At 47.5% G+C, this 16,499-nt stretch overlaps 8 protein-coding genes across 8 annotated transcripts; 4 read left to right on the forward strand and 4 right to left on the reverse strand.

Moving 5' to 3' along the window:
* Window positions 1-82: 82 nt before the first annotated feature.
* Window positions 83-1,489, reverse strand: F5891DRAFT_1124301 (copper fist DNA binding domain-containing protein; the record flags this gene model as incomplete). The annotated part of the gene is made up of 5 exons (XM_041363875.1): window positions 83-823; window positions 927-1,088; window positions 1,183-1,345; window positions 1,400-1,428; window positions 1,487-1,489. The coding sequence occupies 5 exons, from the start codon at window positions 1,487-1,489 to the stop codon at window positions 83-85; spliced, it is 1,098 nt and encodes a 365-aa protein (XP_041234121.1).
* A 2,100-nt stretch (window positions 1,490-3,589) lies between these two features.
* F5891DRAFT_993747 (uncharacterized protein) lies at window positions 3,590-4,719 on the forward strand. The gene is made up of 4 exons (XM_041378262.1): window positions 3,590-3,633; window positions 3,685-4,017; window positions 4,071-4,187; window positions 4,236-4,719. Exons 2-4 carry the CDS (start codon window positions 3,846-3,848, stop codon window positions 4,505-4,507), a joined length of 561 nt encoding a protein of 186 aa, XP_041234122.1. The 5' UTR covers window positions 3,590-3,633; window positions 3,685-3,845; the 3' UTR covers window positions 4,508-4,719.
* Window positions 4,720-8,635: 3,916 nt separating this feature from the next.
* On the forward strand, window positions 8,636-10,653 carry F5891DRAFT_18817 (phosphoesterase family-domain-containing protein). The gene is made up of 7 exons (XM_041370838.1): window positions 8,636-8,995; window positions 9,047-9,551; window positions 9,605-9,657; window positions 9,711-9,830; window positions 9,887-9,997; window positions 10,048-10,118; window positions 10,169-10,653. The coding sequence occupies exons 1-7, from the start codon at window positions 8,907-8,909 to the stop codon at window positions 10,501-10,503; spliced, it is 1,284 nt and encodes a 427-aa protein (XP_041234123.1). The 5' UTR covers window positions 8,636-8,906; the 3' UTR covers window positions 10,504-10,653.
* F5891DRAFT_1205695 (uncharacterized protein) lies at window positions 10,334-11,126 on the reverse strand (the record flags this gene model as incomplete). Its single annotated transcript, XM_041369026.1, has 2 exons — window positions 10,334-10,861; window positions 10,914-11,126. 2 exons carry the CDS (start codon window positions 11,124-11,126, stop codon window positions 10,649-10,651), a joined length of 426 nt encoding a protein of 141 aa, XP_041234124.1. The 3' UTR covers window positions 10,334-10,648.
* Window positions 11,127-11,202: 76 nt separating this feature from the next.
* On the reverse strand, window positions 11,203-12,825 carry F5891DRAFT_1180071 (uncharacterized protein; the record flags this gene model as incomplete). The annotated part of the gene is made up of 3 exons (XM_041365868.1): window positions 11,203-11,356; window positions 11,408-11,572; window positions 11,684-12,825. The coding sequence occupies 3 exons, from the start codon at window positions 12,823-12,825 to the stop codon at window positions 11,203-11,205; spliced, it is 1,461 nt and encodes a 486-aa protein (XP_041234125.1).
* A 405-nt stretch (window positions 12,826-13,230) lies between these two features.
* On the reverse strand, window positions 13,231-13,638 carry F5891DRAFT_993764 (uncharacterized protein). The gene is made up of 2 exons (XM_041378263.1): window positions 13,477-13,638; window positions 13,231-13,424 (listed from the first exon to the last, which is right to left on the reverse strand). Exons 1-2 carry the CDS (start codon window positions 13,531-13,533, stop codon window positions 13,254-13,256), a joined length of 228 nt encoding a protein of 75 aa, XP_041234126.1. The 5' UTR covers window positions 13,534-13,638; the 3' UTR covers window positions 13,231-13,253.
* A 9-nt stretch (window positions 13,639-13,647) lies between these two features.
* On the forward strand, window positions 13,648-14,286 carry F5891DRAFT_18867 (uncharacterized protein). The gene is made up of 2 exons (XM_041370840.1): window positions 13,648-14,021; window positions 14,078-14,286. Exons 1-2 carry the CDS (start codon window positions 13,745-13,747, stop codon window positions 14,191-14,193), a joined length of 393 nt encoding a protein of 130 aa, XP_041234127.1. The 5' UTR covers window positions 13,648-13,744; the 3' UTR covers window positions 14,194-14,286.
* Window positions 14,287-14,935: 649 nt separating this feature from the next.
* F5891DRAFT_1180072 (uncharacterized protein) lies at window positions 14,936-16,173 on the forward strand (the record flags this gene model as incomplete). The annotated part of the gene is made up of 8 exons (XM_041365869.1): window positions 14,936-15,124; window positions 15,176-15,265; window positions 15,323-15,400; window positions 15,457-15,576; window positions 15,660-15,704; window positions 15,761-15,793; window positions 15,853-15,961; window positions 16,016-16,173. 8 exons carry the CDS (start codon window positions 14,936-14,938, stop codon window positions 16,171-16,173), a joined length of 822 nt encoding a protein of 273 aa, XP_041234128.1.
* Window positions 16,174-16,499: the final 326 nt, after the last annotated feature.

Here is a 16,499-nt window from a genome sequence, read left to right on the forward strand (position 1 = left end):
ATTAAGCACTAAGAAAGAGATCAAAACTTAAAGTGTGAGCCTGACTACCATACGCCCAAAATTCAATGCATAAAAATTCCTGTTAGCTAACAGACTCTGACCGGTTGTGAACTTGTTCGACATCAAGACAACCTTCACAAGATTGTCCACATCCACAGCCGTCGGATGGACAACCACACCGCCCTCCACAACACGCAAGCTTCGGCACGGTCACTAGTCCGAATACTGCACTTCGGTCCTCGTATTCTTTGATTGACTTTGAAAAAAGGTCGGCAGGATAGACTGTAATGTCCGTTGGATCGATCTCAACCCCAACTTTACGATTCACAGGAGGAATGGGTAAGGACGCGGCCCGCGCGAAAAATTGGTCGATCATGCTGTTTCCACTAGCACCTTGCCCTAAAGTTGGAAGCTCAACGCCTGCTGAGTGGTCGACGCAGTGGGTACACCCTTCAGCACAATCTTTGTGCTCCTTCAAAGCATGGATAGGCCCACGATGCTCCACGCAACCTGGACAAGCGCACCGAAGTCCGCATGTGCACCCAGACCCAGCGATTGAGTTAAAAGCGCTGAATGGAGGGATTGTGGGGAACTCAGGTACTATCATCGAAGACGAAGGCGGCGACGACGTGAGTGTGTGAATATGGACGGGGGGGAGGTCAGAACGGACTGAGGGAACGACTGCTGTTTGGGCGTCTTTAGTACAGCACGGCTTCGAAGATACAGAAGATTTCTCGGAGCGTTGGGTCATTGGACACGATACGATATTCCCACGGATTAGTGCAGCCGCGTTGGCGAGCATGGCTAGACCGTTTGGAGATGACTCAAGTTGCAGATGCTGGAAAACCTCTAAGAGGTATAGATAGGCAGCGTCCCAGGCACTGTCGAACATTTTCACAATGGCAAGGGTTGAGCAATGAATCAACTAGAGCCTTGTAAGTCATCGTGTGCAAGCAAGTTTGTGGATGTTTATCATTACCTGTCTGTCTTGTATTCGCAGGCTGCGAGGAAGACGAGGCTGACAAGGCATCTGATATTCCATTCGGTAGTGTAGGTACCGTGGGCATGAAGCGTTTCGCTGCGAGACACTGATTTAGAAATGATGGTGGTAGTAGTATATTAATATTGTGACATACGTTTCCTGTCAGGACGAGCTGCTGGTATAGGGATTTTGTCGACTACCTCCCTGGGGTGACAGGTGCACTTTGAGTGGACTCGCTTTGAGTTCCGCAGTTCGCGGCATGTTTTACACTGCGATACCGGTCGGCCTTTCTTCTTTACTTCAAATAACGGTCGTTCAGAGTGATGACAAGAAGAGGATCGATGTCCCTTGATGCAGGACTCGCTGTGATGTCAAAGTCAACACGAACGAAAGTACAGACCAGAGGAATATGGGTACCAGGCAAACTTCTTGTCATTGATGTGGACCTACAGAGGCGCTATGAGTCGGTCAAAAGGCTTTCGAAAATCATGATAGGATATTCACCATCGCAACCAATACCAATATTTGCGGCTATGACCACCCTTCCATACAGCTGAGAGTGGACGCCGTAACTCAGTGAATGCCAAGGACGGTGTGAGGATATATGTAGTACGATAAAATTAGAGGACCATAATGGTCAAACAGTTACGTAATGTTTGGTGTCCCTCAGTCCTGGGAATACCGGGTCGGTTGAACGGGCCCTGCGCGCTAATTGGCTTGAGCTGTTTTTGCATGATGCATAGTGGTTCACTCAAGGTTCACTTCATTCAAAGCAAATGTATACATTCGGTACGTATCGTCTGGCGCCACTGTCGAGTTTCTGACAGCTCATGATGGCTGCGTCATGCTGCGGCAGAACTGTCCGATCCATGGCATATGTGCGGCGTTCAAAATTTCACATCATCATGTTCCACTACTAATCTGTCCGACCCATCCTGGCCAGTGACTACTACCAGGCTCCCGCACAGCCTGAAATCGATCAAGTCCTCTTTGATTTCGTGCCTAGCCCCCAACTCTCCCAAACTTGACATAAGTAAACTTACTTTGGCACTCGTGACATCAGTACTCCAGGGACATGAAAGTGGGCAATAACCACGCTATCCTCCAGCCCTATCAGGCCTTGGTCACACCTATCGTGGACCACGATATAGTTAGGCTCTATGAAAAGGAAAATCACGGTCATTTGCTCAATCCACTCCACTGAGTATATATATCACGTTGGGTGTTTCTCCTGAACACACCTCAGAGTCGAGAATACCTTGGCGATGTCTTCGCCCGTCGTTGGAAGGCAGGAGACAGCGATGATAACGTCCTGCCAAGAAATTTGAAGGACATGCCGATTGGGTCACTGGGGCCATACATCTACCAGCCGGACAGCGGATGATGACTTGTTCGATTGATGGGCTCGCTACAGCTATGGAACTTGAAGACTGAGCTTGAAGAGTGGGAAACAGATAGGAGAGGACTGGAGGGATGGAGACAGCGGAGTGTGGACCATCGCGTTGTCTCCGAACAAGAAAAAAGTGGTGAGGTATCGGTGAGGTGTTTAGGGCTTTAAATGAAAAAAACCGGGTCATCCGACAACCCCATTAGCACTAAACCATAAATGAAAAATAACACATGGTTCTTAGCAGGTCTCGATGTCTCGACACCAGGACACAATGGGCATACAGTTAAAGAGTGCATTGGAAGTCTGAGCTGGTACGTTTTCCAAGCATTATCCTCGTGTTCACTTCACAGCTTACAGTATATGCTGTGTATGGCGGAAGCGCCCAGCCTCTTTTTTCAATTTTTGTCCATTGAGGAGGCTATCCTATGTGAGACAATAGTTTTCAATCTACTGGACCACCATGTGTCCTTTGTTTCCAGAAATTGCGAATGCCCTGGTGTGAGGCGCACCCCCATCAGTCCGCCGTTCCCGCAGGCCGTTTTAGACGCGCATCTCGCTTGTTGGGTAGATATGAGAAACTGCTAATGACTGTGTGTTTCGTGCGGTTATGTTGTTTTTTTGTTTTTTTGTGCGCAGACTTGCAAGCCTCATTTGTGGTCATGATTCGCATTCCATCATTCACAATCTTGATCCCCGGTCCTACCTCTTGGACAGTCATAATCATAACGCCTCAGATCATACATCCATATTTCCCCAGCCAACTCCTCGAACGCGCTCGTCCTCCAAGTCGTCAATGCTCGACATATGGCGTGCGCAAGGCGTATGTTTTACCATGTCTCTCACTACACGGGAAACTATTCGGAACTTTTGCAATAACTAAATACCACCATGTCTTCGGTTGGTGGGACCAGCTTCGCTCATCATTAACTCGGCAGTAGCGCCGTCGGTCAACGTCCATACATGCTGCCTACTAGTATTTCAGTAAAAAATGGGGCAATGTTTTCGAGCTTTGTTCTGTTTTCGACTATGTGCTGGGGATCAATTATCAAAGATTTACGTGTTGAAAGACATGAGCATAGCATCACAGATTTGCGATAATCCGAATGGCTCGGAGCAGTGAGCAAGCAAAACTTTTGCGTATCTTGAAAATGAATGCGCATAGCCAAACCTTTTGCATGTGGAACAACAATCGGAGTTCAAATTTGATGGTATTAACCAAATCATCATCACATCTGATCAACTTCCGTATTTATTACATAAGGTTAGTGGCAGTAAAATTGATATCGGTAGTCTGCCTGAATACAGAAAATAGCGCTGTAATGATAATGTTCCGAGTTGGGGCGTTAAACGTTAAGTAGGCAGTCCAAAAAAAACAAAGTTTACGAAATACGCGCCACTGGCGGGGCAGAGGATGTTATAAAAGCAGGCATCTAACTCCACCTCAGGTAGACTCACTACTGCACGATTGCAAATATGCAGCTCTACCGCGGTACGCAAAGCCACCAGCATCCCCCGAGGCAAAGCAAAATTGCATCGCAGAGGCAGTATCGAGTCAATGAGGGGGATGGGTTTCAGGAACTCCGAGCAGTGATTCGCTCAGTGACAGGAAAACTACCCCAGACCAGGCGCGATACCTTGAAGAAGGGTATGCTTGTTCTGAAATACGTGCTTGCATGATCATTTATCACCCCTTCACAGCTGCAGAACTGTTGCGGCAGTTATCGAGAGAACTTGAGGAAAATTCTAGGCATGAGCCATTCCCACTCTCGGAAGCATCGACCTATGAAGTTAACCAGGGGTCTCACACGTCTTATGGTACGCACTTTCGGATCGTCGGCGACGGGTTCTCATAGACATTCCTAGAACCCCCTTTAATCCACAACAACGAGACATGGACAAACACTATTGCACCAAGGACAAGGAACAATAGTCCAATGTCAGATACCTCGGTGACGAGCTCGATGCTAGAGTATCAGGGCCAACCTCAGACAGAGATCCACTATGTTGTCGGTCACGGTGGTGGGGACGACTTGGACTGGAATTTACCTCAATTTCAACATACCTCCGAATTCTTTGCGCAGCAGAACGACCTGCCATTTCTTCATTCTAACATAAATCAAGCTTCATACTACTGAGAAAGGGTAGGAGTAAATTAGATTACACGTCGGAATCCCTGAATATTTAAATACATGTAGCATCTATAACTTATTACTTTTTCGGATTCACATACCTTGTAGCTTTTAGTTATATCATTTAGAATATTTATCAGACCTATACACCGTTCGACATCCTGGGTGTTCTATGTTCACTATATTCGCGTCAGTCACAATATCCGGCTGCAACAAAAGTATTTCATACTATGAAAGTGTGTCAGATATATTTGCCCATATCATTTCGAGGTGCACAAAAAATAGAGTGGAATGCACGAAGCCTTGTATGAGCAGCCCGAAAAAAGTCTGCATGTACGACAATAACTGCGCACAATGTGAGAGTTTGTATGCACGTCCTTACCGGAGGAAGTCTGGTAACATGACATAAGGTAAGATTGTAGTCGACTCTGATTCGCAAAGAACGGAATGAAATCGCTGCGGTGTACTTGATGCAATTGCAACGATCATCGAAGAATACGGCCTGAAATGCAAGCGCGCAGCTGCTGTTGCGATCATAAGATGCACATAGTGGCAAACGAGCACAATCCATTTGCATTGGTAAAATAAGACGCCTCTACGGTATCCGAGGTTGGGGTAACGTAAGATGAGTGCAACACAGTGCACGGCAAACCGCGGGTTGTGCTGGGGTGAGATGCGTCGATACCCATGGCCGTCAACCCATCGCAAGGATCATTTCGTAAGATGCGTGGTTGAGCTGAGAACTGCAGATATGCCAACCACACGAAGAGTGGCAGAGATGGATCGAGCAGTAATCGACGACCACTTTGACATGTACTGGGAACGGCGACTTGTGATCAAACCTGCGATGACGGGGCTTCATTTGGCCTTGTACCTAGGAAACCATCAACAAGTTGGTTTGCATTCCTTCGAGAGGCTGGGTGGCCGTACCCATTTTCAGGAGGCCGATCAAGCACAAAGTTTTTTCAATAGTCAGAGTGTGGCCTAGATGGGGCTATCGGCACACTGGAAGCTGATCCGGAGAGAATGGGAATCAAGCGCGCGCTTAGAGAACCGATGCGAAAAAGTTGGAAGCGCTTCACTGATGCTGTTGACTAATAGTAGTAGCACCAAAAGGCGGCTTAATTTGATCTATTGATTACTACAGAATAATTCTGTTACAATAGCGCAACAAGGTTTACTCAGCTCAATGCTGTATGATGGTAGTCCTAAACTTTCAGTTTTGCTGTGTGTAGATCGAATAGGATAGCGAATCGAAAACTCGGTTCTGTAATTAGGGTAAGTAGCAACACTGAGTCACTGCGGATTTGGACTTGCATCGTGCAGGTGACTGTTGCCTCAGCACCACAAAAGTCTTGAACGTTGTTCGATTTACACTCTGCCAAGTCGTAATCAGAGTGAATGCACCTACAGAACAATCTCATCGGTTGCGGGTGTGAAATTGCTTTTTGGCGACGAGGGTGCGAAGGTAAGCACGCGGTCTTGAACGTTTGTCTAAATGTAAAGAGATGGTGCCGCCGCACCTACTCCCCATCGTGGCACACCTGACGGCGTCCTTTCATCTACTGATAATGTTCGCTCTGATCCAGATTTCATTGTTAATCACCCGGAATCACCCGGTATTAATTGATGGAACTGAATATTTGTTCAACTATCATGGAGGAACGTACTAAGAATCCGTTATGTGATACTGGTATTCTGATGAAAAGGAAGAACTCACGTATTCTACTTGGCCCCGCGGAAAGATCCAGTTGGACCCGGCGCTAGTGATGCTCCATCCGAGTCACTGCCAAGAAACTACTGCGCCTGCATCCTAGTATGTGCAGATTTCCGACATCGTTGGGCATCACCTAGACGCCCATCATCTTTGTCCCGAGATATCGTACACTAGTTGCAAACCTTAGTTTTATGAGAAGTTGAGGCACGAAGAACGTTCCAGTCGCCAAAGGGGGTACCCTTGTCTCCTTACCTTTGTATTTATTCGGACAGAACGTGCCCTCCGAGTCGTTACTACACATGGATGATCGCTAGGCTGTGTAGAAAACACCATTGCGTTTGTTTTTCCTGTAGTCTGAGAGAATCCAATGATTTATCAGGATCAGAAAGCAGGGGGTGTAAAATTGCCAGTTAAAGCTTGACTTGAGCTCCCAGTAAGAATCGACGAGTTAGAGGTAGACATGTGCATGCATAGATAGAAGTGGAGAAGACCTAGGTATCGATCCGTTTCGAGGTCGTTCGTCAAATTGCGAGACAGGAAGATTTTCACTAAAAAGCTTATGTAAAGACTCGGACAAACGATAACCGCTCCCAGTCATTACATAATTTGATGAAAATCGTTTATTGTTCAGGTCGGACATTCAACGCGCACCAGAGACAGTGCTTGAAGCACGTACACAAATGCATGCTTACCCGTGCCATTCTCATGTTTCTCTCCAGAAAAGACTTGAGGGTTTCTTATGGTATCGCCTGGAAGAGAGTCGGGAGGTGTCTCACACGTCAACACAGCAGATTTGCCTGGAAAATGAAATTTCCTGTCCTGGGTAAGACAGATGCTATGCCTTAGAACATCGTGAAGCCTTCGTCTTCATAAGATCAGCGGCAGGAAGTGTTCCTATCCAATAAACCTTTGGCTTATCCGTTCCTTCGTCCAACTCCTGACTACACTCATCAACTTATTCTTTCTACAGTTACTCGATATCATCCTTGCAACATATGTCCCAGCACCTTACCACCCATTCCTTCCCCTTCGTTCGATGTTCCTGCGTCCCCCCTATTGATCGACATAGCCGCTGTAGCGCTACCGCAGTGTGTTTTCTGGGCGCGCTCGAAGTTCTCGCGTGCCGCTGTCTTCGAGACACGCTAAACAGCCAACGTCACAGTCGAGCCTGATAATGCCATCGGCCACCAAAAGTACCTGCTTCTTCCACTAGGCGCTCTCGATTGTATATCTATCGTCAGTGACAGGGATAATCAGACATGTTCAAATGTCATAATGACGCAGGAGAGTGGTGGGCGACGAGACCTTTGATTCACCCTGTATATCTGCTATACGTTCTTGGTATGCAACAACAACCGTGAGGAGCTGTAGGATGCAAGTTCGGTGTACCCTTCCATTCTTGACAGTCTGCTCTGCTCAGACTGCGGTTAAATGTCCTAGAGCACCGCAAGGAATTCTGACGCTAATTCGGTATTCTTTCATTCATTTGAATGACCATAACTACAGCCTGCCCTCGTGGATTCCGACTGTAAAAGAGAGCCTTTGGTTACGAAGTATGTGTATTTTTTTTACCTCAGATTATGAAGTTAAAACAAGACATATGGCTGTACAATGTATCATGAGCACTGCGGGATATTGATCTGCAAGACAGCTCCGGATGCAGTGCCTCGCAATGAAACGGGCCAAAACGTTCGTTGATCATAGCTCCTGTCAAAGGTAGGACCTTTGAGTGAAAGCACATGGAATAACAACTTGCTCCCATGCACTTCCTGGACTCCATCTCGAAGTTACGAACTTCAAAGACCTTAAATATTAGTGCCCGCAACAGTCTGGCGATGAACTAAATCGCGGGTCAACAAAACATTAGGGACATGGTTCGGCCCGGAGAATTTTCTCTCTCAAGAAATAGATGGCTTCAATAAAAATTTGTAAGACGTACACTTACATATCGTCTTCAGCATTGAGGACCTGTCATTGACTAAAGCCAAGCGTGAGATAAGGCATCCGTGATTCCGCAAAGCATATGGCGCATCCCCGCGTGGAAGATCCAGCGCGACATTGTGACCTAAATGGTGATCTAATTGGAAACAGTAAGGGAAATCAACGCCTATTCGAGTTTCACACCTGCATTGGCGTGAGGACAAGAGTATGATAGTGTCACTACTGCTGTACAGGAACTAAGACGCACGTTCGAGGCGGCCTTTCGTCGATTATACCGCTTTGTCGCATTGACACCGCCCTTTCACGTGCCAAGGTAAGTTCGAATTAGGCGCGCGCATGAAATAACACAGTACCAGGCATGAGCCTAAGATCAGTGTTATAGTGCTAGTCAGACTGTAAGAGACGGAGGAACGTGCAAAGGGACCACATGACTGGAATGACTGGGGCGGTGCACAAGTAATGCCGTGACCATTTTATAATTGGTGCCAGTGATGGTGGCCTATAATCGATATTACCACGTTCGTTTCTGGCCTTCATTCTTCCTTATGACCTCGGTCCTTTCGTATAGTCTTCGAGCGCTTTCGATTCAAAGTCGGACAAGCCAAGCTCCCACGCAACAAATATCAAAGCGTTCACAGGCACATCATGATCACTTCATGGATTTTGACAGCCTATAAGTATCCCGGTGCGACCGCAATGTTGAACTTGCTCTCCCGTACTTCCGACTCTACGTGACAAGTTCCAAGCATGATTGTGCCATCCATCTTCGCTCTTGCTGTCCTTGCCAGGACTGCCTCAGCAGCAATCGCATCGACCTTCACTACCCCAGCTCCTGCGTAAGAGTTGTAAACCTTGTTCATGAGACACTTCTGACTTCAGTCATGTAGACCGACTTCTGAATCATCATTCTATGTCGGTGCTGCAAACACCACCATCACCAACTCGCCCATCGTTCCCGGACTGGTGTTTGACCGCTTCATTCAGATCTGGTTGGAGAACACGGATTTCGCCTCTGCAGCCTCTCAGCCAGTCTTCCAGGCCCTCGCTGAGCAGGGTATTACCTTGACCGGGTACTACGGTGTAACCCACCCAAGTGAACCAAACTACCTCGCCGCGGTTGGTGGTGACTTCTTCGGTCTGGCTGCTGACGCCTTGGAGTACATTCCCACCAACATATCCACTATTGCGGACTTGCTCGACCAGAAGAACATCAGCTGGGCTACTTATCAGGAAAATATGCCCACGGACGGCTATGAAGGATACAACTATACAAATTCTGACAATTATACCTACTACGTGCGCAAGCACAACCCATTGGTCATCTACGAATCCGTAGCGAACATCAGTACCAGATCGGCACGCATTAGGAACTTCAACGACTTTGCTGTCGATGTATGCGCTCATTTAAGTTGTGGTCTCAAAGCTGATATATTCACCTGGAATAGGTTGGCAACAATTCGCTTTCTCAGTGGATTTTTATTACCCCAAACCTACGCGAGTACGTCCATTTTCAAATCACTACCTTTGGATTATCTTAATAAGGTCATGCAGTGATGGTCACGATACCAGTGTTGGATATGCTGCTTCCTGGCTTACCTATTGGCTCTTGCCCTTGCTCAACGATACGAACTTCAACACCGCGAGTACGCTCATCTTACTTACCTTTGACGAGTGCGTTTCTTCCCATTGCATCATGCTCGTTGAATTCTAAGTCCTTGTTTGCAAAGAAACGAGACCTATACGATTGGTAACAATGTATTCAGCCTCCTCTTGGGTGGAATCATCCCCGAGGCCCAAAAGAATACCACTGATGCAACGTTCTACACACATTACTCGACGTAAGTATTGAAATTTATTGTAGGTGTCAGACTAACAAATCTACGAACAGACTTACAACTGTCCAGAACAACTGGGACCTCGGTAACCTTGGTCGTCAGGACACTAACAAGACAGTGTCTAGTGCGTACGCTTTGCGCATTTTTGCATTGCATTCTGATTGTGTCATCCAGATGTTTTCGACATTGTTGCTTCGCACACATCATACAAGAACAACAACCTCACAGCTTCCTCTATCCTTCCCCAGCTTAACATCACCGGGACCATCCCAGGACCGTTGAACCCCGACTACTACGTCCCCTATCTAGCACCCACAAACGGTACTGGTGGTGGTAGTGGACCGACCTTCGTTGCTTCTAACGTCAACCTGAACCTGAACACGAGCGATGCTCCCGCACCAATGAATATAACTGCTACCACAACCAGCTCTGCTGCTGGTCTGACGAGCAATGCAGGCAGCATGATTACTGCAATCGCTGTTGCTGCAGTCGCAGCAATGCTGTTCTAGTTGATGTAGCTACTAGTATGTAGTATCGCAGTAAATTTTATCCCACATTATTTTTATTGCGTCGGACAATGTGCGAACAAGAATTGAGGTGACGTTGTACAAGATATGTGCCAGTTACCATCAGAGGCCGAATGCCAACCTTCGTTCAGTTGTCAAGACCCATCCACACTCCGATGCGCTCCCAAGTTTTCTGACGCATTCTTGTCCAGGCTTCCCGTCTTGCCCGCACACAGTCTGAGCACCAGCCTTCTTCCTCGTCCCATTTGATGTCGATGAGGGCTTGAAGTCCGCACAAAGGGTCAAACTGATACTCGTCGTAGAGCCCAGAGTCGTGGACGCGCCTTTCCCAAGCGTCTTGCTTCAAAGACAGAGATGGACATCCGGGGAGACGCGGTGAGATAGACGTCGACCCAACTCTCCCGGCGGTTGTCGTTTCCTTTGACTGGTTGGGGCATTTGAAGGAACGATCCACGCGCACCTGCAACCTGTGACCAGGCCGAAATGAGATGCTCTCTCATGCGTTCCAAACGTCTTTCGTCTGCGCGGCTGATTTCCTGAGACTCTTCCCCGTTGTCACCGTCCAACTCGCCGTCGCCAAGACCATAACCTGTTACCCGAACCATTTCATAGAAAGCCCTCTTTAAGACACTTTCGATGCCACAGGTCCGTGCAAGAATCACGACTTCCACTGCATTGGTTTTAGTTTCCGTAGGTGATATCCGTGAGAGATGAGGACCAAGCATTCTCTAAGAGTTTCACGGCGAAAGCTCGATACGTGTCGAAACCTAATCTAGTTGCTGCGCGAAGGATAGCAGCCAAGACCTGGAGTGTAGGGGGGTTGAAATAATAAGCCCTGTGAAAAGTAGTAAGTATCAAGCAAAAATGGAGAGACGGACTTCCTTACATTGGGTTCCTATCGAGCTGTAGTAATGCCTCGAGATCTGTCGGTGTGATGTTCGACAGGTGGTATACCAAGCCATGCTCGTCGCTTTCGACTACGACACTGTCGTCCATAAACACATCTTGTTCATCCAAGAGACCAGCAAAAAAGGTTGACTGATCAACGAGCCTAGAACGGTGGCAGTTTGAAGAGCACGCCCTCGAACCTCGAGGACCGTGTTCCCATCAAGGATCCAGAATTGTTCGTGTTTATGCGCTACAGGTGCGGACTAGTTCCAACTTTGAGCGCTTTGTGGGGCGGAGGTGATTCCTTGAGATATCCTCTTTACAGTTCTGAGAAGATTCGATCGAAGCCCTTCTCTTCCCCTTGCCGTTATTCTTGTTCTTTTCCCTATCTTCATCATCAGGAGTAGCGGGATGGGATAGAGTCGAAGAGCGCTGAGGCTCAATCGGGAGAGCCCGGGGCTTCGCCTTGCAAGCCACAGGACGTGGACGCTGGGGCTTTGGTGCTGGCTGTGAGGAAGAAGGTGCGACACTATCAATCGCCATGGGCGACTTTGATATGTTTGAAGAGATAACGTCCTGAGAACGGATAGCAGAAACATGAGCAGAACCTTCCACACCACCACTTTCAAAAGTGGATTTTGTAGGCTGCGATGCTGAAGGACGCGTCTTTGCAAGCATTTGTGACACGGAAGGAAAGTCGGGCTCGGGAGAGGAATCCAGTTCTGCCTTTGGTGTTAAATCGCCCTTCAGGGAAAGATCAATGCTCGGGTCTAAAGGAGTCATAGGGTTATACGATGGTAGGGGGAAAGGTTGTGACCGAGAAGGCGCGCAGGGGGGTGGTAAGGAAGATGGAGTACCCTTAGTGGAGCTAGTTGGTAACCTTCCTTTTGACTTAGCTTGAGGCGCATTGCTGCTGTAGCCAGGTCTAGGAGACACTGGTAACGACCTTGCAGAATTAGTGTTTGCTGCTTCGACGTCGTCTTCACGATTGTTTTCGAGCTTTTCGTCGCTGCCTTCAAGTTTGACGGCTTTGTTTTCAGCCTCATCTTCATCTTCACCTTCATCTTCATCTTCACCTTCTTCGGCCTCGTCTTCATCTTCACCTTCTTCGGCCCCGTCTTCATCTTCACCTAGGTCAAAGTCGCCTTCGCGTACGGAGTAGTCTGTTTCAGTATAAGTTTTGTCGTCGTCTGCATCTTCAGGTTCATAATCCAGGTCGTCTTCGTCGTCTTCATCATCATCGCCATCGTCTTCGGGACCCATTAGAAGGTCGGATGTCTGTGGCTCTCGAAATTTAGCGCTGTTGTGGACGCCTTTGCTTTGATAAGATGACGACTGCACATGAGCTAGTACTGCCAATGCGGACAAAGCATGGCCAATGTGGCCAGATAGCGACAGCGATTCATCTGTGGCCATTTTTGTGTGTTGGTCGGAAGACGCGTGCCAGCTTAGCCTTGAACCAAGCTTGTTTTGCGCGGAATTCCAAAATAAAAAACGTGATTTTATCTTAATCACATTTGTGACATCATAGTAAATAGCCAAGAAGCAGTCGTACCTCGTCCTAATAAGTCCGAAAGACCTTCAAGTTCTGTGGCATCAGGTAGGAGGGTTATAGTATCAACCATCACAATGCAAAATATTGATCCTGCGGTAGTAAGCTTCTGTGATTGCTCAAAAACGTTCTTAATGATGCGATTCAGTATTGCAAGCCTAGGCGGGGCGCTTAAAGTTTATTAAAGCTTAATCGCCCAATAACCTTGACTAACCGACACGTGACCGCGTTGCTCATGTGACGCAACTGTCACTGTCAACGAGTTACGACTCAACCAGACACTCACGCCACTTCATGCTCCTGGACGCTGCACCTCGTGGAATTCCGTGGCTAAGGGCACTTCTAGTATGTCTTCTTTTTTGAGGTCTGAATTTCGTGCGAGGGGTTTTGAGCCTGTCTCTGTTGGTTTGGCGTAACAAAACTGCATTGTTAACAACCTCTGCAGCAGCAGCATGTACAGTAGGTGTGTAGCAACTTGAAGCTCGAGTCTTTACTCATACTCACTATTGTTCTAGGTTACAAAAACGCTCTTTTTCACTCATTGTATGATCCGCTGCGCTCAGCCATCCCATCTATAATGCTCTCGCAAACCTTCCCTGGCGTTTCCACTTTTTAGCGCATCCTTTCAGCAATTTATATTGATTCTACTATGAAATACACTGGATTCTGCATTTTTCCGTACTGTGTGCTAAGCGAGTGGTACGACTCGGTGATAAAGTTCATGAGTAGCAAGTATCACAGGATGCGCATGTCCCCTTTACCCTTGACGTGCCACTCTCGCTGATGTCTCTGACCTTGACATTACTTATTTCTTTAGCATGCACAGGTACTGCCGCTAACACTCTGTATCGGCTATATTTCTCAGCGCTTTATGTAATCGCACAAGCGTTTATTGTTTCAAACAAACAAATGTCATGGGAATACATGTGCAACAAGGCCTGGATCATCAACCTTTTCTCATTCCCCCGTCTTCTCTTACCACTCACTCTACCAACCATTAGGCATATCCTCGATCCTCCTCGGTTTTTTCACCTCACCAGCATGTTTGGTGACTTGAGTTGTGAGTTACTGCATATTATCCTCGTATCCGTTTCATAATCCTCACGCTCGACTCAGATCAACAGTCATCAGCGCAAAAAATACCTACCAATACCCCCCTCCTGGCGCATGCCCGCCGGCAGTTACCTATACATCAGTCTCGACTCGAGGAAACGCTGGAGATCAGCTACTAGAGTCTGTCATCTTACGAATGTATCATTAGGGTGGAATGAAATAGTGACTCTGTAATGTCCACGGGTACTTTCGGATGTATCTGTCAGTGCTTGCATCCGTTTCAGAACCGGGTACTAATCTGCAAACCAGGCGTTCTGATCAAGGTATTTGTGCTAGAGTATATTTGTGCCCTACAATCGCACGGTCACCATTACGAGCCGAATCTCCTATATTGAGACCATCGAACGTCTGTGCTTTTAATTTACATCACATTAAAATGTACTCAAATGAGATCACAGATGACGTGTGGGTTCGTGGTCAGGTTGACGTATACTACCACAGACAAGTTGTTTGTCAGTCTAGCCCATACCGCATGATTATGACTCAAACATAAGAGACCTAGTCACAGTGAAAACATAAAAGCGAATGCAAAGCTCAAGCCATATGCATCGGAATTCCCACCGTCATACGAAGCCTGCTGAATATGATTTAGATGCTACGAACAAGCACACTGACACCACATTCGGCATTTTGCCACTTCGCATGCGACTCCTTGGGCCATGGAACAATCGTATGCTTCCACATCCCATCTTCATTGTCCATCGGTAATTTCTGACGTCCCACAATATGTTGTCCGCTGTCTGTTCCTTGGCTCATACTCGAGCCACTTTTGCTTTGCTCATTATTGCACGGACCTTGTTCCACAGTTCCACATTCCACATTTCGACACCTCCACACTTCCGTTTCGCATATATAACCCTCATGGATTCCCTGATACCGACATCAGACCTTTTCCATCTGCTTAAATCAAACCTTCCCCATCTACTTCAATCAAAAATGTTCTTCCTGCCCCCCTTCACAGCTGACCTTCCAAAGCTACCTTTGGAAAACATGGAGGCACACGCAGTCAATCGCCTGACCTGGATTGCAGGATATGACATCGAAAAACACGTAAGCACGTTGCACGTTTTTACTGATCTTCAAACTAACCTTGGTGTCCAGGAATGGGTCACATTCCAGGGTCTGAATTGCGATGAATCTTCTTACGATAAACGTGCGTGGAGAAAGCTGGTCAAGGACCAACAGACCATGGTATGGGCGGGAGTAACTCTGAGATCCTTGTCCCGCAAGCTAATGCATTTGTTGCAGGAACGCATGCAATCCATATTAGATACGATTGGATGTTCACCTGATATTCCACAGTCAGAGACAGTTCTGGAAGGCATGGTATGTTTTGAAAGCGACACTCCTCCATCACTCTCGTTTACCTTTACCATTTGCAGAATATCCTCCTGAGAGGGGCCTTAGGGACGGGCAAAAAGACAGTTGCTCATGCAGTCTGCAATATGCTTAAGCGCCCGATGCTTGACATTCGGGCGAATGACATCCCATACCTTGCTGATGTGAAACCGTGGGCCGCCTAAACTTAGCATCGGTATGTACCATCCGCAGGCCGCTGATGCATCTCTGACGTGATGTGACTTAGCTTGCGATCAAGTGGAATGCCTTGGTAGTCATAGACCGCGGGGATGTAAGTATCGTCTCTCACAGCGTCCATTATATTCCTTCTGAACACACCTCGCACAGAATATCATGAGGTCTGAATGTGCAAATAATCGAGTATGTCCTTGATTGTTGTCTCGTCATTGCTGTACTAGTATAGCTAACTCTTCCGTCAGGAACGCATCAACTTGATGATTCGAGCATTTGAGTCGCCCGGATGTATCTGTCTGTGGCCCTCGGTGTTGACGGACGAGCAGCAGGCACTGCTCAGGCCGTTCTCTGCTGGTACGTGCCTTAGCCAACTGACCCAACTGTATCACTGACTTTTGCCCGTTGCAGCCATCGAATTCCCCGATCTCGATATAGCAGCCCGTCGCAAACGTTGGCTACAACTCTTTGGCCGAGACGACCTGGTGGCAACTATCTTTAGCACCAAACGTGCATCTGCCCCTACTGTGAGGGACACGGAGGCTGTGTGCCTTCCTTCGGGAAATTGAGAAAATCTCTTGGTACGAACTCGATGGTAATGTCATGTCTGGATGACGTGAGGCGGTGCTGATGACGTTAATAGGATCGGACATCCAAGACTTCATGAATATGGCACGAAGATTGGCTGGGTGAGTTGGTTGGTAGAAGTTATTCCTAACAATTAATCATTGCCGCACAGGGAACAAGATCCAACCCCTCAGCACGTAAGGGAGTGTCTCAGATTGTGGGACGTGCCCCTTTCTGTACGTAGCAAGGTAGTGCGGTTTTTAGCGCTTCGTGAGATGTATCTACGTGAGGAACCCAGTTTATTGAGAACACGGTGAAGATGTTGTGC

Source organism: Suillus fuscotomentosus (genome assembly GCF_016647785.1).
Source record: "Suillus fuscotomentosus strain FC203 chromosome Unknown F5891scaffold_1, whole genome shotgun sequence".
Classification (NCBI taxonomy): Eukaryota; Fungi; Basidiomycota; class Agaricomycetes; order Boletales; family Suillaceae; genus Suillus; species Suillus fuscotomentosus.

What these genes read in the sequence shown, in the direction of transcription:
- F5891DRAFT_993747 (XM_041378262.1), top strand. Translation starts at nt 3,846, where the DNA reads ATGCAGCTCTACCGCGGTACGCAAAGCCACCAGCATCCCCCGAGGCAA. An exon ending in GCGCGATACCTTGAAGAAGG is followed by an intron (nt 4,018 to 4,070) that starts GTATGCTTGTTC and finishes ACCCCTTCACAG; the next exon opens with CTGCAGAACTGTTGCGGCAG. An exon ending in GGGGTCTCACACGTCTTATG is followed by an intron (nt 4,188 to 4,235) that starts GTACGCACTTTC and finishes AGACATTCCTAG; the next exon opens with AACCCCCTTTAATCCACAAC.
- F5891DRAFT_18867 (XM_041370840.1), top strand. Translation starts at nt 13,745, where the DNA reads ATGTCTCTGACCTTGACATTACTTATTTCTTTAGCATGCACAGGTACT. An exon ending in CATGTTTGGTGACTTGAGTT is followed by an intron (nt 14,022 to 14,077) that starts GTGAGTTACTGC and finishes CGCTCGACTCAG; the next exon opens with ATCAACAGTCATCAGCGCAA.
- F5891DRAFT_18817 (XM_041370838.1), top strand. Translation starts at nt 8,907, where the DNA reads ATGATTGTGCCATCCATCTTCGCTCTTGCTGTCCTTGCCAGGACTGCC. An exon ending in TTCACTACCCCAGCTCCTGC is followed by an intron (nt 8,996 to 9,046) that starts GTAAGAGTTGTA and finishes TCAGTCATGTAG; the next exon opens with ACCGACTTCTGAATCATCAT. An exon ending in TCAACGACTTTGCTGTCGAT is followed by an intron (nt 9,552 to 9,604) that starts GTATGCGCTCAT and finishes CACCTGGAATAG; the next exon opens with GTTGGCAACAATTCGCTTTC.
- F5891DRAFT_993764 (XM_041378263.1), bottom strand. Translation starts at nt 13,533, where the DNA reads ATGGGATGGCTGAGCGCAGCGGATCATACAATGAGTGAAAAAGAGCGT. An exon ending in AAAAAGAGCGTTTTTGTAAC is followed by an intron (nt 13,425 to 13,476) that starts CTAGAACAATAG and finishes GTTGCTACACAC; the next exon opens with CTACTGTACATGCTGCTGCT.